General features: G+C 41.0%; 1 protein-coding gene across 6 annotated transcripts in view; it reads right to left on the bottom strand.

The window, feature by feature from the left end:
- The window catches only part of FREM1 (FRAS1 related extracellular matrix 1), a 173,774-nt gene that overhangs the window by 6,993 nt on the left and 145,320 nt on the right, over positions 1-21,461 (bottom strand). For 5 of the 6 annotated variants that reach the window (XM_045780814.2, XM_045780813.2, XM_087869630.1 and 2 more), the window contains 8 exons: positions 19,772-19,901; positions 16,989-17,061; positions 11,351-11,500; positions 9,635-9,873; positions 8,781-8,828; positions 8,335-8,502; positions 8,012-8,140; positions 7,454-7,569 (listed from right to left, as the gene is read on the bottom strand). In XM_045780814.2, the coding sequence (XP_045636770.2) occupies positions 7,454-7,569; positions 8,012-8,140; positions 8,335-8,502; positions 8,781-8,828; positions 9,635-9,873; positions 11,351-11,500; positions 16,989-17,061; positions 19,772-19,901 (1,053 nt within the window). The remainder of the gene's footprint in view (positions 1-7,453; positions 7,570-8,011; positions 8,141-8,334; positions 8,503-8,780; positions 8,829-9,634; positions 9,874-11,350; positions 11,501-16,988; positions 17,062-19,771; positions 19,902-21,461) is intronic. The other variant, XM_045780815.2, reaches the window with a different exon arrangement.

The raw sequence follows: 21,461 nt of genomic DNA, 5'->3' as shown, positions 1-21,461 counted from the left end.
AATTATTTCTAATTCCCCAACGGTGCCCATTAAAAGCTCTTTAAAAATGCTTTAAGTAAGAAGCTAATGATTATTTTTTTCTTTTCTTCTTCTTTTTTAATACAGAAAGTTTCAAACAAGAAACGGAGTCATCATGACCTTGCCTGGTTAATATCCATTGATATTTTATTCATTTCACCTACGTCTTTCCAAACTTCAGATCCATTTCTCTGCTTTTCCAGATCACATATGGTGAATATAATTTATCCATTTCGTAATGATTTTTTCCCCACTAAAACCAGTACTTTATTGTTCTATCATGCAGTGCTGACTTCTAGGACTTCTGAGATACATAAGTCTCTTTACCTTTCTCTGAATGTCCTCAGGCTGCTGGATTTGGGTTTTGTGACTTGGCTCTGACCTCATTATTTACTGTCATCTCCTATCTGACAGTCACAGTAGATGGACAGCACAACTTCTTCCCTTCCTCTTCCATTCGATATGGTAATTCTAAAGTGCTGAGGGTTTAGAACTCAGAATACCAAATGTGTGTTATATGTAGGCTGAGGGAAGGCTCGAGGGGCTGTCTCAGTCAATATGGTGCATTGAACAGAGCATAAGAGATCTGAGTTCCCTTCCTGCTCTGCCCCTAATTCCCTTATGGCTATAACTGCAGCCTCACCTTCATCATTAGGAAACAACAGGGTTATTTAACACCTCTCCCACTTTAAGATTCTTGAAACTATCGTGAAAGCAGACTTTGTAAAATCCATTTTAGCTGGTCAAGTACAAGTTTGATTTCTTTTCTTGTCTCTCCAAGAAGCAAAAAGTCCCAAAAGAGCAAGATGGGAAGATAGCTGTGTTTAGGATAGGTAACATGTTAGACCACAGTTATTTATAAAAGAAACATTTAGGCACTGGTGTATTGATCCTTGTACAAAAATATTCCTTTTTTTATGCCCATATATACACCAAATAGTGTGAATGTTAGATGTAGATTATATATAGAGAGAGATAAAAATAAAATACAGAAACACATAAATAAAAATCTTTGGACAGCTCTGAAATTTGAAGGCATTCAAAATGTAGTAATAAAAACAGAAACTTTAATTTTTCTAGTTAAAGAAATAAACATCTACTTCTTTGAAATGTTTTGATTAAGTATAGATCTATTTCAGAGTAACTCTTTAAGGACAGGCCAGCAGGGGTTCCAGACACTCCTGTGGGAAAACAAAATGGTTTTATAGATAATGATTTATAATAATAGAATTACCAAATGTACAATGACTGCCTAAGGAAATGAGCAGATGAGATTACAATATGTAAATTCAAGAAATACCTAATCTAGGAGTCTAGCTCCTCTGGTTGGAAAAATAATAAAACACCAATGGAGAGGAAAGGAGATTGGAGATAAAGATTGAGTTGAGTTAGCAATCTGATTAGGGACAAGGAGGAAAGCAAAATTTGCTGTTCTTGAAACATTGGTGCTGCAAATGACCCTCTGTAAGGAATCGTCAGGGAAGAGAGTCCCAGGAAACACAGCCCAGAATTGAATAATGATCCCTGATACCAGATAAAAAACATACTAATATTAATATTAATTCTAATTAGAAAAATCTAAAACCATCTCCTAAAATTAATTCATGAGAAGGTAAATATCCAGTTTGTAAAATGTTGAAACTATAAATGTTCTATCATAGAAAGAATTGATAATTCATAGAATACCCATTTTTCTTCCTTATATATATATCTTTCTTAAATTAAGTTTTTTATTTTAATTCCAGTATTGTTAACATACAGGGCTATATTAGATTCAGGTGTATGATATAGATGAAGAGTATCTGTTTTTAAGACAAAGAGGGTGGAGAAGAAAAAAACACAATAAACCTGAAAGGTCCAGGAAGGCAGGGAGGCCCATCTGATGGTAAAAACATGTTTACTGGTAGAGGAGGTCTCGGGGTTCCGAGAAAAATTATACCGAAGAGGTGACCCTGATGCCCAAAAATATTTCTTTTAGAATTACTGAACTAAAGGAAAATGGAGATCTTTTCTTTCTCCTTTTAGTTTGCTTTTAACTTGCCGCTAGTCATTTTTGGAAATGTCTGTAACTAGTGCTAACTGTTCTTGGGGTAATCATTCTCGTCCTTTCAAAACACAGTACACTGAAGTATCACACAAATACAATCAGATCAAATGTTCATACTCATTTTTTCTAAATAAAATTTGGAAATTAAAAGCTTTTTATGATATTTTTAAAAATCTCACACCATATATATTTTCTTTACCTCTCTTACACATCCTGGAATACCATCCGAAATGGTATTTGATAGATGTTCCTAGTTCTGCACCAATCTGGTAAACAAGTAATGTGTAATTTGAAAGCGTTTTATTACTGATAGATACATAATTCGTCTCTTTCTAAAATAAGATGGAAAAACTCCAGTTGTCCCTAAAAACTTTTTTTGTTCTGAACATTTTCTCAGTTTTATATCTCAAAAGAAATCACAGTTCTAGAGCTTAAAATAATTCTCTGAGACTAGAGTTTACCAAAATGACTTCAAAATAATATGAACAACTTACTTCTGAGCCTGCTTATAATACCATGTTTTCATCTGCTAGATACGATCTTTAATACCCTTGAATTGATTGGGGAGATGGAAATTTTCCGTCACTCCTATAATAGATTTCGTAATAGTTATTCTAGCACAAAATATTCTTCTATTTATAATATTTCTAAATACCATTTATGTTCTCCCGTATGCAATCAACAAATAGAGCTTGTAACTCACATGATTCACATTTGGGTCCAGAGACATCAACTCAATGAAAGCTAAATGCTGCCATTTAAATTTAGAGACTTTCACACGCTTTTTTTTTTTTTTAAGATTTATTTATTTACTTTGAGAGAGAGAGCGGGGGCGGGGGCGGAGGGAGAAGGAGAATCTCAAGGACACTCCCCACTGAGTGGGAGCCTGATGCCGGGCCCGATCTCATGACCCTGAGATCACGACCCTGAAATTACAACCTAAGCTGAAACCAAGAGTCCAATACTCAACCCACTGAGCCACCCAGGTGCCCCACTGACTTTCACATTCTTGATAGAGCTTTGTGAGAAGGAGATGTGGGAAGGAATTGTCAGGATTGTATGACACCTTACTGATATAAAATGCAGGGTTTAAAGACTTGAGCCATAGGGATGCCTGGGTGGCTCAGTCGGTTAAGTGTCTGCCTTTGTCTCAGGTCATGATTCCAGGGTCTTAGGATGGAGCCCCACATCAGGCTCCCTGCTCAGTGGGGAGCCTGCTTCTCCCTCTCGCCCTGCTCATGCTCTCTCTCTCTGTCACTCTGCCTCTCAAATAAATTTTAAAAAATCTTTAATAAAGACTTGCTCTACAGGACAGCTGTATCTGGAGAGAGATGGTGTCAATTTCTCTGAAGCTCATTGATGAATGAAGAATGGTTTAGTTATTGGGTTATTGAGCCAATACCAGGAGGTAAGACTTCAAGATGCAGCCCGGTCTAGACATTTCCAGTACAGTAAGTGCTCAAATTCTTGCTGAATGAATGAATTTATAAACTGAGAATCTGATTATACGTTTGCTCTGAAAGGTTACTTTGATTCCAATCCGAAAGAAACTTAGGGTCCATAATTTAGTAAAAATCATAGTAGGTCTTTGCTGTGAAAGATACAAAATACTAATACATAGTTTTGGAACCTACTTTAGGTTAGTTCAACACAAAGTTAACAATAGGTGTGCTTGGCAATTCACCTAACACGAGATAGCCCCGATCCTTATGGAGCTCTTTTAGAGAGTATAATAGAAGTGAAGTCCACAACTGAGTGATTTTGCTTCCCCAAATCTCTCTTGTTTTATCTGTAGAATGTAGATAATAATACGTGCTTCCCTCACAGAAGTGATGGGAGGATCAAATAAGCTAGTGTAGGTGAAAGAATTCTGTAAACTATACAGCGTGATATAAAAGGAAGGCGTTATTGGCAAGGAGGCGTGTGGAACTAGGTCAAGCTACTGTAAAAGGGTCAGGGTGTAAACGTGCTTAACCCCAGGTCGCAGATGAGATCTTAGGTCCAATGCATGAGGCAGTAGCTAGACCTTCAAATTAATTTGGGCCTCAAGTTTATTACTGGGGTGAGGGAATTGTATAACATTAATAGATTTATGACAAGATTAATAGATACATAACTAGTCTTCCTACTCCTTGTACTCATTAAAACCCAGCTGCAATTAGACAGATGAATAAAATAAAAATACACTGGGGGACTAATGTAGGTTGGTCACCATGAGGATATCAATATTATTACAAATTGCCATTATTTCAAAAGAAATGAATTTTGACACCAAAGAGTGAAAAGATCAAAATATCAGAGTAAAGAACAGTCCTTCTAAGAAAAGATACTTGGTGACCTGGTGCCGACATTGACGAAGAGATGGAAAGACATCGCTCAATACACGTTGTCTTTACTTCTCTCATAACACGAAGAACCTGCTAGAGCTTCATTATAGGCCAGCAGAGTTATCTGCATTGTCATTTGAGGACCACTGGAAGATGAACAACAAGGGTGCCTTCAAACTTGAGGTTTGGGGTTCTGTCGCTCTGTGCACCTGTATTTACCAACACATCCCAGCAGCAATTTGATCTGGTAACCTTGGCTAGAGTGTAACTGCACTTCCGTACTCTCCCTCGTTTTTGTCAGTCTAGACACCACACCCTCCTCTTCGAAACATGTTGCAATCTTCTTGCTAAATCAGAGAGCTTTTCGTTCCGCACCAGAACTCTTTCCTCAAGAGGTAAAAAAGACCGAAACCACTTTTCCTACCTGATATCAATGCATTAAGACAAACTTTAAATAATAAGTAGGACACCCAGTTATTTGGGTGGAAGAATGTCTTCATTGTCCCTTACCATACAGCAATATGGAAACATATGTATTTAAACAATAATTATTTATAAAATTTAAAAAACTAGTTAAACTTACTTATTCTACCCACTCGTCAACGAAAACCTGAAAGCCACTGATAAACCTCTATAGTACTCTTTATACTTAAGACATGAAATGCATCAGTGAAAAAGGGTGGTTGATTTGACCAGTTTTTTAAAAGACGTAAAACATATATATTTTTAAAGATTTTGTTTATTCATTTGAGAGAGCGAGCGAGTGAGCACAAGCCAGAGAGAGGGGAGGAGGCAGAGGGAGAAGGAGGTTCCCCGTTGAGCATGGAGCTCAATCTGGTCCCAGGACCCTGGGATCATGACCCGAGCTGAAGGCAGACACTTAACCGACTGAGCCACCCAGGTGCCACAGACTTTTAAAATATTTTATTAGCTCTTTAAAAATCTAGTTATGGGGCGCCTGGGTGGTACAGTCAGTTGAGTGTCTAACTCTTGGTTGTGGCACAGCTCGTGGTCTCGGGGTTGTGGGATCAAGATTTTCTCTCCCTCTCCCTCTGCTCCTCCCCACCCCACCCTCTGTCTCTAAAATAAATAAATCTTAGAAGAAATAAAAATCTAGTTATAATTTACATACAGTAAAATGCATAAATTTTAAGTATTCAATTCAATGAATTTTGACAATTTTATATACCCATGTAACAACCACCCAGGGCAAGACAAAGAACATCTCCATCACTCTAGAACCTTACCTCATGCTACTTTTTAGTCCCTACAATCCCTGCCATGGATAACTTTTTGTTTTTGTTTTTGTTTTTCTAACACCAACTAATAAATTAGTTTTTCCTATTCATAGAAATGAAATCATATAATATGCACTCTTTTGTGTTGAGTTGCTTCCTCTCTATGTGTTTTTGAGATTTATTCACATTGTTGGAGGTTTTAGTAGTTCATTCCATTTTATCATTCATAAAATAATTTATCAGAAAAAGAATATTTATCTACTTTTTTGTTGATAGAGAAAATATAAAGAACCCTTATAAATCAACAAGAATAAGACAAATGACCTAAACTATTATTTTTTTTAAAGATTTTATTTATTTATTTGAGTGAAAGAGAGAGAGAGAGAGCATGAGCAGGGGGAGGGAGAGGGAGAAGAAGACTCCCTGCTGAGCTCAATCCCAGGACCCTGGAATCATGACCTGAGCTGAAGGCAGACGCTTAACTGCTTAACAGACTGAGCCACCTAGGTGCCCCATACGCAAGCTATTATTATTATATATATAAAAAAAAGGTGCTATGAAATTCTTGTGAATGTCTTTTTTAGCATATATTTTTAAAGTTTTATATATTTAAGTAAGCTCTATACCCAACGTGGGGCTTGAACTCGTGACCCCAAGATCAAGAGTCACATGCTCTCCCGCCCGAGCCAGCCAGGCGCGCCTTTAGCATATATTTTCATCTCTTTCAGGTAAATACCTAGGAGTAGAGAGGTAAGGTCACAGGGTAAATGTACGACAGCTCTACAAAGTGGTTGTACCATTTTACACTCTACCAACATATACGAGGACTCCATTTGGTGTTGTCGGTCTCTGTGATTTTACAGTGGGTGTGAAGCAGTGTTTCCTTATGGTTTTCATCTGCACTTCCCTGATGCCTAACGGTGGTGCACTGATCGACCAGTTATGTACCTTTTCCCGTGAAGTCTCCAAGTCATTTGCTATGTTTTTAATCAGGTCGTCTTTTTGTTATTGACTGATAGGAATTGTTTGTATTTTCTGGATTTAAGACCTGGATCAGATGGACAATTGGAGATGAGCTTTGCCAAATGTGGTTCGCCCTTTCACTTTCCTAACAGTGTTTTTAGGTGAGCATAACCTTTTGAATTTGATGAAGTGTAAGATCTGACTGCTATTCACCAGGGATTTCTCTAGTCTCCATTTCCAGCCATGGGGCATATTAGTCTAATTGCATTGTTCTGGATAATATCCAGGTGGTCAAAAAGGGGGGGTGGTCAGGGATAGATACATACGCATTTTGAGAGTCCTTCTGGGCTAGATAAATTTTGTTGTCATGATTTGACCACAAGTCATCCTTCACTAAGTGTTCCATTAACCACCGACCCTTTATCCAACTTGTCTGGTTCCATAATCATCACTGTCTCTGACATTGCTGTAGGACTGATACTATAAGACCTTTCATTGCTATGTATTTTCAAATTAGCGGGCAGGAATCCCTACTTAGTTAAAAAAAAAAAATGATAGAACCTGCAAGGCTGCTGACTCAGAAAAGCTCCTCTGACTTTCTCTAAAAGACCGAGAGAAGCTATAACACAGAATTTCAGCAACGGAACAGTCTTCACAGAAAGAGCTATGTCAAAATACATTATCAAGGTTGATCTCAAATCCATTCTGAACTACAGAACTCTCCTGGGGTTCCTGAAACAAAGCCAAGTAGATATTAGACCCTCAAGGCTCCGATGAACGAAGTGACCGTGCAGTTGCATGAGAAAAGGGAGGAACAGTATGAAAGAAAACATGACTCAATATGAAAGAGGGCTTCTTACTGTTCCTTGCAAGCTCGCGCAGCTCTGTTCCAGGTGCCTTTCCGCTCTGTGATCAGGGAGTGGCAGTAGCCTGAGTGATGGTGCCACCCGGCTGGGCAGGGAATACCTTCCGCCTCCTGAAATACAGTTGTCCATGTCCACATCACAATGGGCTTTCCCATCTAGAGTCTGCTGTCAGCCTAGAGAGTCCCGTGAGTCCCCTCACCTGACTCGAGTAGTTCTGTCACCAGAAAGCACGTCAGCCCTCACCCCAGTTCTCCACCTTGAGGAATGTGATGGCTTTTTACAGAAAACACTACTGAAGTCAGCACTGTTTCAATTTTATACTTTCGACATTCTGATGATTAAACAAAATGAGTAAACACCTTAAATTGTATCGATTCACGAACGTGTTTTGTGATTTGTAAAACACCCCTTGGGCCATATTTTCCTCTTTGCCTTCAAAGTGTAAGGAGGGCAGGCGGCTGTAGCACCAACTGCCAGATCATTTCCTGTCTATCCGCTTATCACAGCGCATAGCGCAAGCAGAGACACCTCGCTGCTCGTCCTGTGTCCCACCTCGGTTTGGGGGCTCCACGCTTTCCACGTAATCCCATCACACTTATACAGCTTTCGGAGGCTTTCTTGGAAGTGGAAAAGTCCCTTTAATTCCAGTGTGCAGTTCTTCGGAAATGAGGGCAGCGGGTCCTAGGGGAAGAAGAGGTAATGCAGATTTGACTTCTGACTTAACTTAGGAAGCTGATCGCACAATCACCCCCTTCAGATCTTCATTTGTTAGGTAGCATTTGTGTTCAGCGAACGATCCCCAAGCTTGCAGGCTGTTTTATGGCCCAGCAAACAGCTTGTTGTAAGACGAATAGCATGTAAAAAGATTTTCCCACCTGTCTGGGGAAGTGTGAGCTGGTTGTGGATTCCACCTTATCAGCCTGAGGCAGTTCTGCCGCTTTGCTTGGCTTTTGTGGCTGACTAATAACGGATGCTTTGGCCTTCCTTTTGCGAGACGGAGAACCGTCCTCTTCCTCCAGCTTTAGGGAAACCATTCCGTGATACTGCAGGAAACCAGAAAATAGCAATAAAGAGAAAGCGAACACCCAGATAGCAAACAAAAACGTTTGCTGGAAAAATGAGCCATTCAAAAATGGGGTTAAAGGTAAAAGATAAAAGGTTGTTTTTTTTCCCCCTGACCACCCAAGCCTCAAAAACAAATGCCAAAACAGTCTTTTAAGAGAAATACAAAAATACTGAAGAAATTTAAAAAAACTGTTTCACTAAATATATTGCATCCATAAATACAAGAAGTTTAGTGATTCTCTCAGACTATGCTTACGTTGTAGATGATGTCGGTTCCATTTCTATAAACAGATGATGGAAGAACCTGAAATCAACAAAGGACAAAATATGAACAAAATTGGCTTGAGTAGTAACTAGCAACAGGGTAAAACCCTTTCAGTAAGATCTTGTTAGTGTCGAAATAATGTTAAAACATATGTTACTTAAGACTTTCCATGTTCAAATAATTACAATTTTTAAAATCACTGGACCTAATCACAGCTTACCAGTGTTGATTCATACATTCATAGTTTCAGTTACGGAGAAAAGACATCCTTATTTTCTTGGTATATCTATAGTGCAAGAGGTCCAAGAAAACATACACACACACACACACACACACACACACACTCATGAGAGTATGCCTAATTAGAATCCTATGCTAAAAAGGTCAAAGCCACAGTTTCCACACCCAAGTAGATCACTTAATCTCATTCTGTTCTAGGGTCACTGGTTATCCCCTACCTGTTTTGATCACAAAAGGAAGTAAAGCAGAAATCATGTGGGTGAGTCATTACACCCATCACCTCAATTAGTACAAATTAAGGAAGTAGGCAGTATTATGATATCTGTATACAAAAGGCACTGCATGGGGGCGCCTGGCTGGCTTAGCTGGTGGAGCATGGGACTCTTGATCTCAGGATCCCGAGTTCAAGCCCCATGTTGGGTGTAGAGATTATTTAAAAATAAAATCTTTAAAAAAAGGGGCGGGGATTGCACGCTTGTGCAAGGAACCATGGCTCCCATTCACTATGCGAATCAGCTTCTTCAGTGTTTCAGAAAACTTATTAATATTTTTTTTATTCTTTTACAGTGTACTCCAATCAGATGGCAGAAGTTCCCCATCCTTACCTTTTTGCCATTCCCCTGGGTCCTAAGCTTCATGCGAGAAAGATCTGGAGACTCAAAGCCCTGTTGGGTGTCTCCCCTAGTGACCGCCGGCCGCTTGGAAGACGGAAAGAGTCTTCTTTGCAGATGAAAGGAACCGGCAGTGGTGGGTGAGGAAGACCCTGGGGACAGCGGGTGCCAAATGGCCTTCTCCCGTGCGTTGTGCTTGTTGGGGCTGAAGGAATATGAAGGATGGCACTGTCCTGGGGGCATGAAAGATGGCAGGTCCGTTCATTGTACACCAACGGTAAGTGATCACATTGACACAGCCCCTGCAGCAGCTTGTCATTAAACTTAGATGGATGGTTCCCCCCAGATGTTGCCTCTTTGCCATTTGCCAGAAACTCCTTTACTCTTCATTCGTTTCCATGCAGGAGAGCTCTCCTTCTGCACCTCCACGGGGTGGTTATAAAGTCACAAAATTGATTTCACAAACCACAAATGAAAACCGTTGTCATAATTTTATAGTCAGACCATGCACTGGGGAAACTGGCTCACTTCTCTTCGTGGACTAGCATTCCTCAGGTTTATTCACTGAACAAGTGTCATTCCGTAAACACGGCAAAGTGCTCCCCCCCACCCCGGTCTCCTAGAGGTAGACACTGGAATTGTTCTAAGAAGTGAAATCCAGTAACAGTCATAAAAATTAGCATTCAACGGTTACAAAACAAAGAGCCAGTAAATCTTAATGCAGCTACTTCTATTGGAAACATTTCCAATCAGTAAGACAAAAATCTAAACCCACGAGCCTCACCTGGCTATTTTGTACTTCATGTGTAAAGTGGGCATTTCATGTATTTTATGTACTTACCGTGACCAGAAAATTCTACTGAAAAAGAAATGAACTTGGCGGCAAATGCCGTAGGGAAAGATGTTGTGGAAACATGCGTATCACAAAGGCAAGGGGATAGTGTTTATTTTCACTGTAGGAAGGAGAAGAGGTGAGAGTGGATTTCAGGTAGGGAAAACGTACCACGGGGCGTGACATGTGTAAAAGCAGAGGTCTCGGTCCGCGCATGGTAACTGGCCACTTGTCAAACCCTAAATAAACACCTAAGTTGAAAGTATTTGACAGAAAAAAAAAAAATCAGAGCACCAAGGACTGTGCTCGGTTTTTATCTTATTCAGCTCGCAGGTTGCTCTTTTGCATATACTATCCAGGACCTACTTGGCTCTGCAACCCAAGGTTATTCATTAATATTCCCCAGCTGCTCCTGACTCCCCTAGCCAGCTGTACCTTTCACATCTATTTTTCTCCCATTCCTTCCTCTCTTAGAATTTCCCTGGTCACACTACAGTGGGGGCTCAGATTTGCGGCATTAAGAGCTCTCTTTAACAGAGGAAGATAATTACAGCCCTCCAAACTCTGGGGGAAAATAATTGCCGATAGATTCTCACCAACATTGCTTCCCCCTTGGTGAGAACAACAAACGGGTAGGAAAAAAAAAACACAACCATGCCACTGACTTGTTGCTTTTCCCAAACGCTAGTTCTTAGCAGGAGGAAAACCACATGAAGCAGAAACCAGAATAAAGGGCCTACAACATGACTGAGGTTGCTTTCTTGACAAGAAATTAAGCATTTTGATTTGAAGGCGTTATCAAGCACATTGGCTGTTGAAAGCAAGCAGCTAGAGCGCCAGGACCGCTCCTGATTTCAAGATGAGGATCAAAAGAATACCTCCTTTTGAGTCCAAAATTTTCACTGCAGCTTTTGTCTTTGTGCCAAGAACTGCATTCACAGGGGAGTTCAGAATTACTTCAAAGGCCTCATCGTCTTCCTCTAATCCGTCATAGGTAATTGCTATATTCCACATCTTAGTTGACATTCCTACAAGAAGTAAACATTTTAATTACTCTTTAATTGCTATTTCAATCACCTAGGTGTCAGAGAAATATATTAATTAACATGTCTACAGCTAGGCTGCAATAGCCTGAGCGAGCTATTGTACTGTTAGCAACTCACTCAAGTCCTGCTGTTCTCCCAAATAATATTAAAAGACCACATTTGTTCCTGGACAATGATGATTCCGTTTCAATGCAAACACTGTAACAAAAAAGTAAGCTGCATTATGCACGGGATGAACAAAAAAAATGGTTAGGAGATGAGATCCAAGACTTATTCCAACCCCCCACCCCCCAGACCTGCCCCTTCTCTCCTTAAGAATAAACAAGTACAGCAATCTTAAAATCTTAATCGCTTCAAAAATCTTAAGAGGTTGGTACAGACAGTTAAAAGTGATTATTGGATGGTACTTCATGCTATTCATGGAACCCTTGAAATGATTGCTTTCTAAAGACAGCTGCCTCCATCGGCTGCTCGACTTCCTGAGATCCTCCTAGCCCACAAATGCTTTTTCTAATGATGTAATACTCCATATTTGATATCCTCCTCGAGAGAATTTATGGGCTGGGGGTTTTAGAAATAGACCGAGCCCATCTTTTTTTTTCTCTTTCTGTCTGCTCTGCTCACGGAGTTACAATCAAGCTTCATTCACAGCAACTTTGTGAACTTAATACCCAACCGTTTTGAAGTTACAGACATAGCCCCAGCCAACCGTCACCTCAAAGATGGGACGCAAAGCAACCCCCAAAACACAAAATATTAAAGCTGGAAGAAACTTGTGAGATTGTCTGATCCTGACCTGTTTCCATGATGCGGATTACAGGGTATGCTCCTTAGTTTGTTTAGAAGAGAATGTGGTGGGGGGAAAACAGTCTGTGTAGTGGAGAAAGAAGGCTCAAGTTTAGGGGGAAAAAAAGATAACAAATGTATGGTTTAGCTTGCTAGGACTGTTTTGAAAACTTTTACTCCCTGGCTCTTTGAGGGCTTTTATTCCCATAAACCCATCTAGAGAAGCAGTCATGCATTTTTTTTCTAGCCTTCTCTTCTGCAGATCTGGATTCCTTTCTCCCTGCACATTGTTTGCGGCAGATTTATGCCTCTCAATCGTGCCGTGCCATCTATATGACAGGCTCTTTTTTCAAGATATGTCACATACAGACTTCATGTTCTAATCAACGTTTCCTCAAGCCCCCACAGAATGCATTGGAAAGATGAAACTGTTCACTTATCCTACTCCTGGCTGCAGGGAAAAAAATTAAGTGTAGTTGAAATAATTTTATTTAAAAAAAAAAAACAGGCTGACAGCTGGTTTGTGAAGCTTTCAGTATCAACTGAATCTATAAATCAATTACTTTCTTAGTCTTCGCAAAATCAGAAGTTGAAACACCTAACTTTATAAAATGCCATATAATTCCCACCTCGTGGATGGCTGAATCGACCTACCAAAATATACATTTTGTATCTATTACGTACTTACCTTTGCTTTAGATGGGATGGAGAACACCAGGGGTGTAACAGCAGCATGCCCTGACATAAAGGAATTTAAAACCTCTTTGAAGAGACAAGATGTAAATACCAGAAACGGCCACTATACAAGGCTATGTATGACTAGCTGCCTAAAGATACAGACTAGATGGTAAATGCTATATGTCTGTGGGCTCCAGAGTTGGGAGGTTTTGGAGGAAGGGAGTGGGAAGACAGCATAAGCAAAGGCAGGAAGGTAGCGGAGCAAAGGCCTTGAACAGGGAAGGTTGAGCGAATGAGCTGGCTGGAACAGAGCTCACACCAGAGAACAGGAGATGTTAAGAAAGCAAAGGCAGTTTGTGGCCAGGCTGCAGAAAGCCCTGGACACCAGGTGGCTGGATTCAGACTTTAAACCATAGGCAACAGAGAAGACTCTCGAAAATGGAGGTCTTAGAAAAATCAATCTCAGTGTTATGCAGGAAGATTTAGGGGCCCAGGAAGATGGGCAAAGAGGCTAGAAGTAGGGGGACCACATAGGCAGCTGCTGTAATAAATTTGGCAGGAAGGGATAAGAGACCAGACAGTGAAGAAAGTACATGAATACTAAGAAGTTTAATGTTCAAAGAACTGTTTTGACTCTCAGAGCCCAAAAAGTTAACCATTATTCAAATAAAACTCCAACACACACACACACACACACACAATTCCAAGTCCCAACCAATTGCCCTCTTATTGTAAGATTCATTTTTTAAAAATATAGTACCCCTTCTTCCTCCCACCACCCCCCAAATTTAAGTTTTTCCAAGACCTCGTGGAATAGAACCAGATGGTTAGAGCAAATCTCTTCCAAATTTCATTTAAGTATTTTCTGATTGGTCTGCTTGCATTTCGATTTTGTTTCTATGCCTACCAGGTGTGCATATAGAACCAACTTTTCTAGGTTAATGAGATTGGAAGTAAGAACTTTCTGGGTTTTTCTTTTTCCTTCCTCTCCCATTTTCAAGGTGCAAAGTAGTTGTTAAATCACTGAGATTATAAGCAATTTTCAGAAGGCTTGAACTAGCCTTCGGCTCCCATAAAACAAAAGGTGCTGAAGAAAAGGTGTCACTTTATGCAGACATACCCCACTTTACAGAGTGGGTCAATTACTGAATATTTTCCTGCAAAGCAGATTTCACTATTGAAAGACATTTCCTCAATGTTTTTTTAGTAAATGCCATGTTAGAGATCTGTTCCTTTGGAAAACATTTTGACTCTTCGGAATGATTTAGTCTCAGTTAAGAAAGCAGCAAACCTTTCAAGAACACATATTTAAAAGGAAAACAATCATTTTCTTAAGAATATTTACACTTCGACTCAATCAGTCACAATAGCTGAATGCAAAGTAGGCAGGATTAGTTTGGGGTTCAGTACACTGGCAGCAGGGCGTAGCTCATTAGACTAGACTGAAAAGTTACTCATTTCTCTCCAGCACCCTCCCCAAAGTTCTCAAACCTTATAATATCCCACTGTCTTTGATTTCTCACTCTTTCTTTGCCCATCGCCGAGGCTCTGTTTTGGAAGAAACAAACAGATCGCTTTGGGCAAAAGTGGTGGGGGTGGGGGTGTGGACACCAGACGCAGAAGAGGCAAGGATTATGGGAGTAAATAAACATTTACAGGACCTGTGAACACAGGGAACTTTAAAATATTCTAAAATGAGGCTTCAGCTTATGAAACCATTTCTGTCTATCAATTCTAAAACAATAAGCTTGTAAGCTTTTTTTTCTTAAAAAGTCTAAATAATCCCTGAAATCATGACCAGTTAGAGACTCCAGGAGTCATCAGTATCTACTCGAAACAGCACGTAGACTCTTCTAGACAAATCGGCCTTTATCTTATCAGGTGGAACCTTCGAGAGGTGGATTTCAGAGCCTCCTCTAAGTGTGATACTTCCTAGTTGCTATCAATCCAAACGGAGCACCTGGCGGGCTGCTCGAAATCTACCGAAAGTCCCAATCACTCCAGATCTTGTGACAAACAGGCCTCAAATAATAAAGACGACATATGACCAAGACTCTTGGCTTTCCAAAGTGGAAAGGTTTGAACCGCCTTGACATGAAATACAAAAGGGGCATACACAGTGCAAATGCGCCCAAATCTTTCATCTTCGGGTTGACCAGAACACAAGAGCCTGCAGCAACTTGTGGGTAAACACACCAATACATTATGGTCACTTGGGGAACCAACTTACATGAGTCAGGAAACGTAAATATCACAGGAAGGAGGCCAATCAGAACATTTGGGTAGTTTTGTGTCAAATTTAAGGTTCATTGTTATAGGTTGAATTGGGTACTCAAAATCTTTATGTTGAAATCCTAATTCCTAGTACTTCAGAACGTGACTTTATTTGGAAATAAGGTTATTACACATGTAGCTGGTTAAGATAAACTCATACTAGAGTGAGCCTCTAATCCATTACGACTGGTGTCCTTCTAAAGGGAAAGTGTGGACACAGACGCATACACAAGAAAGCCATGTGGGGACAAGGGCAGAGACTGGTGTAGATAGAGCAGAAACCAAGGAATGCCAAAGAGTCCAGCCAATCACCAGAGCATGGAAGACGGGCATGGAACAGATTCTCTCTCACGGCCCCCGGAAGGAATCAACCCTGTGCTGAGCCCTGGATCTTGAACCTGTAGCCTCCAGAACTGTGAGGAAATAAATTCCTGTTTTTAAGCTACTGGGTTTGTGATAGTTTGTGAGGGCCCGTTAGCAAACTAAACTAGTGACAAAGCATCATGCTGCTTGTGGTGAATGGCAGAAAGGCCTTTCTTTTCTATGTTTACTCATAAGGCTGTCGGTTTCGGAGTGGTGAGGATACTTAGGCCACTTCGTTTTGCCTTTGCTTGAACCACCATGTGTCAGTGGCAGATAATGGCAAGAGCTGTGACCTGGTGGAATGTTCTCAGACTGCAGAACACCTCCTCTGCAGGAGAGCACAAAGCCACAAGCCCTGGCTGCTTCGCAAGGCCTCTTCTATTTGCCCCTGGACGGGTGATCAATGTCCATCCCAGACCGGAGGGAAAGAGAGAACCAAGCATGCAGTGAAGAGCTACCTGTCCCTTCTCCCGAAGCCAGGGAAGGAAGGTGTGGCGCCCGCTCAGGGCATCCAGCACAGTTCCCCAAAAGTGTGTTGGTTCTTCACCCTGAATCCCCTCCTCCTCCTTCTTCCACTTGCTCAGAATACCATCTCCTCTGGGAAGTTTTCCAGGATTCCCCTTAGCCAGAACCATGGCTCATCTTTGGGTCCTGATGCACTCTTAGTGAGTTGTTTTCATGTCTCTATTTCCCACATGATAGAACACCTTTGAGAGGAGGCACCATACATTTATATTCCCTTTTGCACCTGGCAAAATGTTTTCCACAGATTTAAAGCAAAATATGTGTTATCTAATTACTCTTCCCTGGAATCTCCTCATTTCAACCTGTTCCAAGAGAAATCATTTCGAAATGGCCTCATGCGAATATCATTCTGAAAATTTCCATCAAAGTATGAGGCAATCAAATTAGCTCAGCTTTATGTTAGGATTACAAATAATTTTTTGATTTGATTTGGGGGGGCTTAGGAGGGGGAGGGGGAGAGGGAGATGGACAGAGAGAGAATCTTAAGCAGGCTCCACACCCAACACAGAGCCCAACTTGGGGCTCGATCTCACAACCCTGAGACAATGACCTGAGCCAAAATCAAAAGTCGGACACTTAATTGACTGAACCACCCAGGTGTCCCCAAATAATTTTTTAGATGACACCCTTTTCTGGATTTTTTGGGTGCTTGCTTTGATATTTTATATTTATTTGTTATGAGCTTTCGTATCATTTTAAATAAATATTCACTTGTGATAAAGTGGAAAATGAGGAACAAAACCTCAAGTCCAAACTGATCTCTCTCAGAGTGACTGAAGTAGGTCCCCATGATCTCCACACATTCTTATAAAGACAGGAAACAAACTGTAGACACGAAACGTACCTGGGTCAAACTGAATCAGTTTAGATGGAGTCAGAGTGAAGTCTTTTCCAACTGTAGCTGACCCTTGGTTGACCTTAAGAGGGACAAAATATCCTTTTTTAATAAAAATAAATATTATTTTTATAGAGAAACATCTAGTCTAGTATAATAGATTAAACTCGTGCTCCTTTTTTTTTTTTTAAGGAGGTTCTACACCCAACAACCCAATATGGGGCTTGACTCATGACCACAAGATCAAGAGTCGCATGCTCTACTGACTGAGCCAGCCAGGCACCCCAAACTCATGCTCTTAAATCTGTTTTTAACATAAACGGTTTTTTTTTTTAATTACAATAAGCCATTTTAGATCTAGGCTACATGGATCTTCCTTAAACTTAACTTTTTTCTTAGTTTAACATGAATGGAAGTGAAAGTAAAGCTTTTTTCCTCTCTTTTTCTTTTCACTTCTTTATAAATGATTCAGTCACTGGAGAAAGCAACATGAATTTTAAGCAATATTTTTCTCTTCATTATGAGTATCCATTTATTTCATCAACTTCCTTCTACCCCAAACTGGCTTTGAAATCGTGCCTCGGAGGAAAGGGGGAAGGAGGAGAAACACCAGCCGGCGCTCCCGACAAGTAGCTCTGGGGTATCCTACGAGTTTCAGGGCACTTTAGACAAGCTGATGTGAAATGAGTCTGGTCCATTTTCCTGTCAGGACAAAACCACACTTCTTCACAGAAATGAATGAGAGCTCCATGGGGATGGCCGACCCGGTGAACGGCCACACAAAATCAATGCACACACACAACGGAGGGCTTTCGAGGCTCCATCAAGTAAGTCGTTAACAACAACAACAAAAGTTGTGCTAGTCTGCAGAGACTATTTACTGATTTCCTGTTCCGCACTCCCAGGGCTGAAGACCAGAGGCGACTTAGGGCTCTCAAGCCATGGCCTTATCTTCCCCGGAGGGAGCCTAAATCCGTGTTAAGAATAGTGTCCTTGGCTAGGGTGAAAAACAAGTCATCAGATGAGAACCAGTGTAAGCACAAGAGGCAGCTGTTACTTTGCCCTTCTTTAGACATTTAAGGTGGTCGAGAACGTGGGTTCCTCTATTTCTTCACTTTCATACAAAGACATGGAGCGCACCACGGAAAACGACGAAGTTCCTATCCGTAGGGCTTTCGACATTCCCTCCGTTCATCATCAAAGGCCCTGAGACCTGCAAATGGGTCAGCAGGGGCAACACCGTGTTGAAGAGGGGACTTCCTCCTAAGCTCCCATTTGCTCTTCGCCTCCCATGCCAAGGCTGCTCCTGGACAGCCCTGCATTGTGACGAGGCAGCCCATCGTACACCTGTACCCACCATATGCTGGAAGTTACACTTCCCCGCATGGCTCTTGCACATGCCATTACTTAGTATTTTACCACCGCTGAGTTGACAGAATCCTATGTGGGAAAAGGAATGGTCTGAGGCAAGCTGGTGGGAGCAATCAGCCCCGTGAAGGTGCACGATTCAAACCAGGGCAGACAACACAGGGAAAAGTGTTTTCTCTTCCTCTGCTTCTGGTTGAGCAGCCAATGTGCTCTGGTCTAGAGTGCTACCTGTGCTCTGGGCGGAGCTGTCCCTGGAGGCGCAGGGCCGTGTTTGACGAAGGCCTGCACGCTCAGCAGGCAAGTTCGCGGTGCACATTCAGCTGAAGCAGACAAAAGGTTCCATGTCACACCACATATGTTCTTTCTACCTGGCCAGGTGAATGATGCATGGCCCCAAAACTCTTGACTCAAACATATGGTGCTTTCTATAGACGACCAAAGCATTATTTAAAAACTGTTCAGGCAGATTTCTTTTTGCACGGACAATCTGCTGGGAAATTATAGGGCATACCAAGTTGTCTGATGTTTCAATAACAATAAGGCACCCACGGATCCGGGAAAGAGAGTCTATGCCCACTGGAAAGATACATGCCAAGTGTGGACATGGCAGAATCTAGGTGCACAGTGTTCTGAAGGTGATTTGAATGTATTATTGTAATGGAGACTAAACGGAGATGGCCATTTTTTTCCAGAAGCTAATATCACTGCCTCTTTCATGAGATTGAGGAGCAGAGTCTCCAAGGCTCGTCCACCATTTTTAGTTGGTGAAAGCTTTTCAAGCCGTCATTTTCTTGAAGTGTTACTGTGATAGTGACTCCTAACAAGATCCTTCAATTCTAGAAGCTGTAAGTTGTACTCCATGATCCATGCCAATGGAAAGGAATAACGAGCTGACTAATCTAAGAGTGATTACTGAATATTCTTTGTATTTCGGAAGCCTGGATTGATATGTGCACTCTTAATTTCAACTTGGGCGACTCTTAAGATAAGTTTGTCCTTGATTTCCCTTATGCACCGAGGCCCTAGGAAGTGATCTTGGGGGTATACTAAGAGAAAGCCATCTGGGGGTTGAAATTTGCTCTGGAGACCGCACAGAAGGTCTTGCATACAAACTTTCTCTTCCAAGGCAGTTTGGCCCTAGTTCACCAGGTTGGATATATCTCCCTGTAAAGTCAAACTTCAAGACTTAATGACTAGATTTAAAAACTAAAAACGGGGTTGAAATATCTTATCTAAGAGCTAATGAAGCTAGATAAAGGGTGGAAGGACAAGGAAATGTTGGATGTAGAAACTCTAAAATAATGTGGTAATCCTGCAATTTGAAATTTCCTTGGCTACTCTGGTTTTCTTTTTCAGAAAATAATCAAAGGCACCAACCAGCAACCCAAGCTTTAGCCTGACAGTCTGCATGCTAGAGTTGTTACCTTCACACTCACGAAGGCTGAGTCCACGGAATATCCCCTTCTGGTAATTTCCAAGGGCAACACGCCCACATTCTCGCAGACCTCATATTCAGTCTGTGACCATTCAATATGAGACCACTTCAGCTCCAAACTGTGCGTGACAGGAAAAGAAAAGGGAAAATCATTTTTTTAAAAATGCACAGTAAATGCCTGTAGGGATTCTCTGCTTGACAGGAGATTGAACCACTGGCTCATATCCTGGTGACAGGTGTGGTTCATCAACCTACACCAGGGCTAAAAATGCCTTATGCTTATTTGGTACGTTTTAGCTCAAAAACAACTTTTACTAACAATCTCATCCAATGCTTACAACAATGCCGTGAGTTAGGAGGAGTATTAGAGTTCGACTTTACAAGTGCACAAACTAAGGTTGAAAGGCTGTCAGAGGGACTCAAACGTGAGCCCTCTGAAGGGAAAGGAACCAGGAGCAGTGAAGTTCAAGGAGACATTTATTGATGGAAAGTACCTTGATAGGAAATCTTCTCTCTTATGTTTTGGCCTTCACTGGTACATCAAGGACTGCTCCGGACACAGACCTTCTGTGAACTTGGGTTCAATTTAATAACTAGTTATCTTTCAGGATGTGCCTTGGAATTACAATGTGCATGGGTTTTATAACCATTATCTGTTCCTTCTTCCGTGCATTTAAAAGGGCTGACTGACACGGAGTTTGGATAAAGCAATACAACTGAATAAGCCTGAAAAATAGGGGGTGGTCTTTTTCCCACAGATTTAGTGAGCCCAACATTGGATGGAAACTGTCTACTTTACTCCTTATAATATAGAAACTTTCTTTCTCTTCTGTTTCTTTTCTTTTCTTTTTTTTCAGAAAACTGGAGAAAATCAGAGGCACGAGTGTATAGGACACAAGCAATCTTCACAATGATCACTTAACACACTTCCGTTGCTTTTGTTTCTCTCATGTTCCTTTCATTCTGCATTTGCAAACCCCTCAGTGGTTCCCAATCTTCCAATTGGATGTAGACTCTTTCTTCTAGACTTCCTAATGCATTTTTATTTACAGTTTTTTTCTCACAACTAGAAATTCTGGGCGCCGCCATGCAGAGTACGGGTTTCACAGGGTTCTCCAGGCTTTGCTGGAGACCATAATTAGAGAATAAGTTTATCCCCGAATATCCACTTCATGTCTTTGCACCAATCACGTGTCGCAGTCACATACTCTAAGTTCGCCAGCAAGATAAACTTAACCGCACTGTTACTCCAAGGACCATGGGCCAGGGCAGCAACATAGTGTGGGAGTATGTAATTACGGCAGAGCTTCAGGAACCTATATGAACATACATGTTTATCATATGAAATTTATCGTTACTGGCATGCTGGGTTTCATAAAATTTTGACATGAAAACAGAATCCTTGTATTAGAAATATTGGGATCCTCATGGGTCTTCAATGTGACGGAATTCAAATCTGGCACGGAACAGTCAAAAAATAAAGAAATAAACGTCTACGCTTAAAGAATCACAAGATAACAAGCAACGAGGCTAGTATAAATGCCAATAAAAATAACATGTGGCAAAGAATTCCTAAAGGACCCTGCTAAGTGAGAAGGGGAAGAAAAATCAACAAGATGGATTGGGAGAAAGGACAGCAAGATGAAACAGGAAGGACGGAAGAGCAGTGGGAATGAGCG

Source organism: Ursus americanus, chromosome 18 (genome assembly GCF_024610735.1).
Source record: "Ursus americanus isolate L20-20 chromosome 18, mUrsAme1.1.p, whole genome shotgun sequence".
Taxonomy (NCBI): domain Eukaryota; kingdom Metazoa; phylum Chordata; class Mammalia; order Carnivora; family Ursidae; genus Ursus; species Ursus americanus.
This window is presented reverse-complemented; position numbering and strand designations above follow the sequence as displayed.